General features: G+C 33.6%; 1 protein-coding gene across 1 annotated transcript; it reads left to right on the forward strand.

Moving 5' to 3' along the window:
* The first annotated feature begins 2855 nt into the window (after positions 1–2855).
* LOC114422953 (protein NDL1-like) lies at positions 2856–6696 on the forward strand. The gene is made up of 11 exons (XM_028389522.1): positions 2856–3188; positions 4093–4192; positions 4367–4464; positions 4568–4656; positions 4847–4907; positions 5033–5119; positions 5202–5279; positions 5368–5424; positions 5579–5634; positions 5744–5879; positions 6189–6696. Exons 1-11 carry the CDS (start codon positions 3162–3164, stop codon positions 6408–6410), a joined length of 1011 nt encoding a protein of 336 aa, XP_028245323.1. The 5' UTR covers positions 2856–3161; the 3' UTR covers positions 6411–6696.
* Positions 6697–9299: the final 2603 nt, after the last annotated feature.

A 9299-nucleotide genomic window follows, 5' to 3' on the forward strand; every position in this document is an offset into this window, starting at 1 on the left:
AATATTGTTCTCGTAAATCTTTCAAGTTTAATCATATCAATGAAATTTGTGAATTTCACGACAAACCGAGAGCATCACGCATGTCTTATGCAATGTTCTCGTGTGTTCCATTCCAGGTCGCTGTCAATAACTTTAAGTATAAAAGGTGCAAAAGGTTTGTCGCTTAAACCAGTGATAATATTTTTACCAAAGATACAAAGGAGATTATGACAATATTAAATTGCGTCATGACTAGGAAACTGTCTATGGGTGGAGTGGAAAACAACAGTGTTAGTAACAAGTCATTGCCAGATATCCACCTATAAAAGCAATTGACTTTTGGACTTTGGAGTGATCAGTCACATTGATTGACAAAAACCATGTAACTGAAAAATATTTTTTAAAAAATCACATCTTCCTCAAAGTTTTAGAGTACATGTATTCATATTGATTATTAATTCATCTAGTTCTCCTTCCAAAAAACAAATTAATCTAGTAGAAATTTCTCTAAAAAAATTCATCTAGTTGAAACATTGTAAACTACAAATGTTTTTATCTCTGTTTAATACACTACAAGAAAAAAAAATACTAACAATTTCATATTAGATCAATCTTTCTTAATATAATGTCTGCCTGTTAAAAATTTAGTTGTCATTTTTTTTTACTGTGAAAATTTAGTTGTTATTATAAACTTTGAGTTTATACTAATAATATGAGATGTTGCTATCTTTAAAAAAATGACACGCTATACTAACATATAATTCTCTTAATATATTTCCTTCAAAAAAAAAATTCTGTTAATATATATTAATAGTGTATAAAGTTTTAGCGTAATGCCTCATAATATCAGTGTATAGCTTCAAATGTTTACCCATACATTTCAATAAGCCACCCATTCCCAATGACTTTATATTTTTAATTTTAGATGCGCATTATACATAACTTGGTTGATGTGATTAAAGTAAACATTGTTATGGAACGAGGCCAACACATGGATCGAATTGACACTTGGAACATATATATATATACTCTGTAAAGCTAAATGAAAACATTTCATGGAAGGTCTTTGAAATTATTTAGTATTAAGGTTTGGTGAAGATGAGAAAGAATATTGGTGAATGAATAATAGATGAAATGGAAAAGCCGAAAGCAATGTGTATGAACATGATTAGGAAGACATGATTAATGATTGGAGTCAAATGAAAGGCAAGCAACCTACTACCATTTATTAACTTCAAAGGTCCCTCTTGATAAACACATGCCCACGTCTAAAACACAGAGTAATCACACAAACTACAAAATGAGAGAATAAAAGGAAAAAGTGGAGCCTTTGAATGAAACATCCTATGACAGGTGTGCACGCACAATAGGGTTTGGAGTCAAAGGGAAAATGATGGGGCCATCGAGAGGCACTGCCGTGGTCACTGGTCAGAGAAGGGAAAGCTAGACGCATCCCGCAAATTACGACCCTTTTAGATTTTGTTAGCTATTCATGATTTCATCATCATTTTTAGTAAAAAAGAAAGAAAAACTAATTTACAGAGGATGGATGAAATGTTGTTAGAGTGAAAGAAAAAAAAATACCAGTAGTCATACATTTTGAAACACATTTTTTAAATATACTTTTATTATTAATTACATAAACATTCTAGAGAAAAAATTAAATATATATATATATACATATTAGTTTTTTTAATCTTAAAAAAACTTCCATTCTATTTTCTCTTCTAATTATGGAGAGAGTATTGCAAATTTGAGTCTCACATTTTTTTTAATTCATTATTTTATATTAAAGCCAAACAAGGGAAGGATTGAAATTAAGATTATTTTTCATCCTTCCTTTCACTTTTTTCTGTATAACAATCATGTTATATAAATATGTAGTTGTGAAATATATATATATATATATATATATATATATATATATATATATATATAATTTTAATATTTTTAATTATATTTTATTATTTTAATTTATTTAAAATTTTATTCATTTTAGAGTAATTTGAAATAATGCTTTTTTAGCATTTTTTTATCTAACTTGATTGTCTACCTATTTTGGTATCAACATCCTAATTTATATCTCATATATGGTTGACACTTTACTACTTTGAGCATTTAAGTGTATTATTGGCATAAGTATAAGCTTATCTCAACGAAGCTAAACGTAACGTGAACCAAATGAGAGGAGCATTGAATTTAAGACTGTTCCTCATCCTCCCTTTATCTGTCTTTTACTTTTTCTGAGTAACAATCATGTCGGTATAAATATGTATTTGTGATATATATATATATATATATATATATATATATATATATATATATATATATATATATATATATGATTTTTAATTAAATTTTATTCATTTAATATATTTATAATTTTATTCATTTAAGATTAATTTAAAATATTATTTCCCGCATATTTTTACTGTATAACTTTTTAAAATAAATATATTTGTTCTAAACATGATCTAGGCTTGGCCGTATCAACCTAATCTTGATCAAACTCAACATCTAACTTGGTGGTCTGCGTATTTTGGCATCAAAACTCTATTTTAGATCTCATATTTTTTTTAGTTAGAATATGCTAGCAAGGTATAAATAAATACTATCTTAAAATATATCTACAATAGTTTGTTAAAGTGTTTAAACTAAAAAAATAAGTATGATTACGTTAGTAAATACTTGTGAGACTTGTCAACATACGCACATTTGTTTTTTAGTTGAATATGTTAAAATTAAGTTGCAATAAAAAATTAAAATAAAAATTAATGAATTACAAACGTTTGATAATATTTAAATGTAAGCCAACTAATTTCCCAAACACTTGTAAATTGTAATTTTTCCATGAGCTGAACGGCGTCTTTGGAGAGAGTGAAACCACGTTGCGGGAGGCAAGGGCGCGGTTAAAAGAAAAAGAAAAAAAAAAGACAAAATGGGACGAGGTTAAATTCGGTTGGTACGGAAAGAAAGCGTCGATGGTGGTTAACCCCAGGTTAAAATTTTGAAGAGAGAGAGAGAGAAGAACACAGACAAGAGAATGAAAGTGGTTGGTATATAAGGCATTAAAGGAGGCTCATATTTGTTTGTTGTTTGGACCAAAAAAGAAAGGGGGAATCGGTGGGTGGAGGCTTCTTTGGATCATCGGAGAGAGGCTTCTTTCCATTTTCACCACAGCAATGGAGAAGATCTACCTCGGTGGAAAGGTCTCTCCCACACTCATTCATTCAACTTTTTTTCTTTTTTTCTTTCTTTCTGCTCGGATGGATCCAGTTCCACTGTTTCTCAATTGGGCCGGTCCTTATTTCCTGATTGTTTTGCATAACGGAGCATTTGATGGGGCAAGTGTTTTGCTATTGGGGATCTTTGTTGGAAAATAGAAAAAAAAATGAATAAGAAAAGTTTTTGACTCTTGAAAATTCATGGGATTGGGTTCGTTTTATATACCCTTCTTCGTTTACTTTCTTTATTTTCTCTCTTGGAATGTGTTTTTTTTAATCATATCTTCTGAATACTTGAACGCGGAAAATAGCGGATCTGCTGTGCATTCCTCGGTTTTTATTTGGCTATTGTTTTGAAAATTTGGGGAAGAAATTTATCCTTATGGTATTCGATGCGATTTGGGTGATGTAGGTAGTTTTATTTTTTTAGTTTTTCTGGTTTATAGGAATACACACAATAGTTATTAGATGAGTTTCAGTCATTCTTTTGCTTTTAAAACCCAAAGACACTATTCACTTTTTCACTGTCTCCCCCCTTATCATTATTATTTTCTTGAGCATACAATTATTGGAATCTGGAATGACTTATTTCACTTTTTCGGTTCAGATAGTGATTTTAATGTGTTGTTGCTGTTGCTTGTTGGTTTGGGTTTCCCAAAAAAGGAGTAAGGGCACATGGGGAACCATGTTAGGGGCCAAATAGCTTGAAAAAGGTTCACTTATGAATTTTAACATTAATCAAATGGAGTGTATACTAAATAAAGGATATCCTTTACTTTAGGGGAAGGTTCTTTTCATTCCTAAACTAAAAGTTCCAACTTCAAATTTTGGTACCCTTTTCTCAGTCTTCCTGTGTGTAGGCTAAATTAATTTTGGATTGCCATTTCAGGAGCATCATATTCGAACTGGCTGTGGTATTGTGTCTGTCATAGTCTATGGCGATCCCGACAAACCAGCTCTGATCACTTATCCAGATTTGGCTCTAAATTGTAAGTGCAGCCAATTTATTTTCTTTTATCTACTTTCACTTGTTTCAAGATTATATTTATATTTTACCTTCTGTTCTAGAATTTTTCTGAGTTCCTTTTTAGGTTACATAATGATTGCATTGTACGTGTATATCTGGAAATATGATTCAATATTTTACTTGTGTATTGGGGCAGATATGTCATGTTTTCAAGGACTATTTTTCTGTCCAGAAGCAGCTTCTTTACTGCTTCACAACTTTTGCATATATCATATCAGTCCTCCTGGACATGAGGTTTGTAAGTTGGTTGATTTGAATGTGTTTTTTATTGCATTTAGAACTGAATATTATTATTCACATAGTTTTCCCTCTGAAACTTCCACAAGAGTTCTTGCAGTTGGGAGCAGCTGCAATTTGTGCCGAGGATCCTGTTCCTTCTGCTGAAGACTTAGCAGATCAAATAATTGAGGTCCTCAACTATTTTGGGTAATTAGAATATAATTACAGTATTAATACTTTATATTTCGGGGGGGGGGGGGGGTTAGATTCCATTTCTCAAAACTCTTTCTTTTATATGAACAAAACCTATTTAAGTTGAAGAAAAGTCCTTTTTTTTTTGGTGAAATCCAATGTTTTTGCTATATTTATTAACGGCATGAACTATTTTGTTGTCCAGGCTTGGTGCAGTGATGTGTATGGGAGTGACAGCCGGTGCTTATATCCTTACTCTTTTTGCTGTATGTACACCATCATTAACTTAGAAAGGAAAAACTGTGTAATATATTTAATGCTTTGCAGTCTTGTGATCAACTTATGAAGTCAGTTCTTTATTGATTCATTTCTCTTTGGTATGCTTTTACAGATGAAATATAGGGAGCGTGTTCTTGGTTTAATACTTGTATCTCCCTTATGCAAAGCACCTTCTTGGACGGAATGGTTTTATAACAAGGTTCATTTCAATTCCTTGCAGATTTTCCTTTATGAATTCTCCGATATGATAACATACTCAGAACCACTTGTGAAAATTTCAGGTGATGGCAAATTTGATATATTTCTACGGTATGTGTGGCTTGCTGAAAGAGTGTTTGCTTCAGCGATACTTCAGCAAGGTATTATGATGCAACTATGAAAGTTTCTAAGGCCTGCTGTATTCCCTCTTTATTTCATATGTTGAGTTTTCTCGGTCAATTTTAACAGGAAGTTCGTGGAAACGTTGAAGTTGCAGAATCAGAGATAGTTCAAGCTTGCAGAAAAGTCAGTGCTAAGCTAATTTAGTTTCTTCACCCTGTACTGCTCTATAGCTATTAGCTGGAATGTGATTGCTATTTGCTATTCCTTTTCTTACTCTTTCCATGTTTGTTGTATTCACGTTGCTTTGCATTGGTTCTTTGCCATGTTTCTTTTCCAGCTGCTGGATGAGAGAAAAAGAACAAATGTCTTGCGGTTTCTTGAAGCAATTAATCAGTAAATCTCTCTGCATATTTGCTTCCCCATTTCTAATTTTGTGTAAATGTAGTGTTAGTATGTGAAATGGAAAATTTATGTGCTACAACTTTGTTTTGCCAAATTGTAGGAGGCCTGACATTTCAGATGGATTGAAAAGATTAAAATGTCGTACACTTATTTTTGTTGGGGACAGTTCTCCTTTCCATTCAGAGGCTCTATACATGACTTCAAAACTTGATAGGAGATATAGTGCCTTGGTTGAGGTATGTGTAATGTGTAAGGGTGTAGATGTGCAGCATGCATGTTGTAGTACAGATGACAAGAAAACATAGCAAATACTAGGATATTGTTATAAATGTTCAGGGGAGCATTTGCAAAATTGATTTAATTCAATACAAAAGTTATATAAAATTGCTATAATTCAATTAATTTTAGATTTGGAATCAATTTTTCAACGTCAGACCAAACATGTGACTGTTTACCTAAAATTATGTTAATTGATATTTCATCATGATTTTAGATAATTCAAAGTGAATCTGAACATGCATTGAGAAGGGTTTTTCATTTTGCAGGTCCAGGCTTGTGGATCAATGGTTACAGAGGAACAGCCGCATGCAATGCTGATACCTATGGAGTACTTTTTCATGGGGTATGGGTTGTATAGACCAACCCAGTTCAGCGACAGCCCAAGAAGCCCACTAAGCCCATCTTGCATCTCTCCAGAGCTCCTTTCTCCAGAAAGCATGGGATTGAAGCTAAAGCCTATAAAGACCCGTGTTTCACTACAAGTTTGAAAATGATAAGCCATTGAGTTTTGTAATTGAAAGCAGTTTTATTCTTAAATTTTTTTTATTGTTTAAAAGGGAGGGATAGACAAAGAAGTTGTAGGAGGGGGGGGGGGAGGGGGGTTGTAGATAGAAAAAGAAAAGGGCATGGACAGAATACGTGAAATATATAATATAATATAAAAACTATAGGGTGGAAAAGTTGCCTTGATTCATTTGTAGGTCTATCTTCAATAAAGGAATCATTGAGCTGTACACGTGGACTCTTAATTTATTTATGATTTTTTAAGGCACACACATGATCTTTCCTTTTCTTTCAACTGTGGCATCCATCTAACATGATAATAAGAGTTGGTTAATTCAATATCATCCTCCATTTGGATTTCTTGCATAGTTACATTTTAGATATCGATTTTAAGTCTAATTTACCAAAATAAAAATTAGTAATCCGATCTTGATCTAACAATTTAATCAATGTGTGAATGTGGGGAATGGAGATCCCATTTGCAGCAGACTGGATCGGAGTTTTGACTTGCATTTATTCTTATTTTGCGGATTAAGTTAACCTCAGAGTTTGTGCATAAAATTATGTTACCATTAAGAGCAAGCAAAAACTCGCGGTAACTAATATTTTAACCCTGACTTTATTGCCTACCTATTAATACCAAGTACAATTGTACAAAGTGTACCATGTGTAATTGTTAACTTTTTGATGACCCCATGTTATGATACCATGATACTTTATTTAATATTTTTGTTGGTTAAAATTTTTTTATAAATAATCATTTTCAAACATTCATATTTTATAAAAAAATATTTAAAATATCATTTATCCTATTATTATTTCAAGTCAAACATATTTAACTATAGAATTTTTAAGTGATATATTCTTGAAAAATATGCATCTTATTGATATAAGTAGTATTAATTAATTCTTTTAAATTATTATCAACGGTATAATGTCATACTTGAACAACTTTTGATCGGGATGTTACACAAAGCCCCGGTATTGATCTATAGTTTGTGTATTAGTAGCAATTTTAAAATTAACGTGGAAAATTGCATAATACAACATGATATAATAATATACCATGATGGTTCAAAAGGAAGAAAAAAAATACAAAACCATATTACGTGTTAACTTGCACTTTATTGGTCGGAAATAGGTTCAGATCCACCATTGCTAAGCTTCTCTCAACTTATGATATTAAGTTATTTAGGCTTGCACAAGCATTGAATTTAGTTGCCATTCATACTAAATCACTTAGTCGATATTAAGGTAATACTTTAATCACTTAGTTGATATCAAAGTAATGCATGGTTAGAAAATTCCTAACATGTTTTTTTGAATTGTCCTCTCAGCTCTCAATGTTAGAGAGAAGCTGGCCTTCTTAATTAATGCTAAAATGCAGCAAGCTGACTCTTTTAAACAATTTGTGTTCATGATTTTACAGTCTTTGAATAAAGAGTTGAGGGCCAAGCTTAAAAAAATGACCTAGAGTAACGCTTTGTTCTCTCTCCTCTCTCTTGTGGTACCTATGACGTCCGCTATGCCGTCTAGGGTTTCCTCGGGGGGAACGCCAACAATTAGTGATAGCAACGATCGTAGTCGCAAGAAAGCGAAAATGGAGACAACACCAACAGAAAATGTGCAACCTATTCAGAGCATCAATGACACGGTGGTCTCGGAAACACCTATGCCTGGGGCCCATCCTATAGGGAATACGAATGTTCCCCTATTCCCGACTGTTATTGCAACAACATGGAAATGAAGTGTGTCTCTTACGAAGATATATTTATTGGGGTTAATGGTGCAGACAAGGAGAATGACCCTACTGACCATATGGACTGGATTTTTGATAGTGACTTTGATGAGGAGGATAGCATTGAAGAAGAACCAGTTGGTATGGATGTGAGTAGTGGATCTATCCTATATAACTATGGTGGATTTTCTTATCCGCTTTGCTAACTCAGATGATCTTATTAGGGTTTTTGAAGAGGGCCCTTGGATGATCCTAGGTCATTACCTCCTAATCCAGAGGTGGCAAATTAAGTTTTTTCCACATGAGGGGCAACTGAGTAAGGTAGTTGTTTGGTCAGCCAATAGAGTACTATGATAAGAAGATTTTGTGGACTATTGGGGACACCTTGGGGAGAACCTTGAAGGTTGATGCTAATACATCAAGAAGGGCGAATGAGGAGCTTGGAGATGTGTTTGTTACCGAACGGACAAAGTTTGCTCGCCTGTGTATTGATGTGGATTTGAACAAAATATTGCGTTCACAGTTCGAACTTAATAATAAAACATACTCTGTGGAATACGAGGGTCTACAGCTGGTTTGCTTTATGTGTGGTAAATATGGGCATAACTTTGGATGAGGAAAGACCGAAGACCAAGGAGAAGGTGGCTAAGGAGAGTTCAAGGAAGGAGCCCTTCCTTTTGGGACCAAGCACGATGGACAAGGCTCCTAATGAACCCTTTAGGCCGTGGATGGTGGTTCAAAGACCCTCTAGAAGGTGAAACAGAAAGTTGGTACTGGGTCTCAGTACCATGTGTTAGCTGAGGAGGAGGGTGTTCGGAACAGATCAGGAGGATGCTTAGATAGTGGGAGAGGATGCCAATGAAGTAGGTCAGAAGAGTAAGTAGGTAAATCCTCAAGGGATGAAGGGGAAAACAAGTAGTAAAGCATCTGCTAAACCTGTAAAGCAGGTCAGAAAAAAACCTACTGAGGAACATAAAGGGCCTAACAAAAATATCCCAGTGGGGACCGGCTACAATTCGAAAAATTCCAGAGCTGCGACTAGGAACAGGGGGGTGGTTATAAATGATGGTAAGCAGGATATGCATGTCGATTTACGATACCCTAGTAAGCCTCTTCAACATCAAGTGGGGGAGGC

The sequence above is a fragment of the Glycine soja genome, chromosome 8 (assembly GCF_004193775.1).
Source record: "Glycine soja cultivar W05 chromosome 8, ASM419377v2, whole genome shotgun sequence".
Classification (NCBI taxonomy): Eukaryota; Viridiplantae; Streptophyta; class Magnoliopsida; order Fabales; family Fabaceae; genus Glycine; species Glycine soja.

Coding starts and splice junctions, on each gene's coding strand:
- LOC114422953 (XM_028389522.1), top strand. CDS start 3,162: ATGGAGAAGATCTACCTCGGTGGAAAG. Junction 4,193..4,366: donor TCCAGATTTGGCTCTAAATT/GTAAGTGCAGCC, acceptor GTATTGGGGCAG/ATATGTCATGTTTTCAAGGA. Junction 5,280..5,367: donor TTCAGCGATACTTCAGCAAG/GTATTATGATGC, acceptor CAATTTTAACAG/GAAGTTCGTGGAAACGTTGA.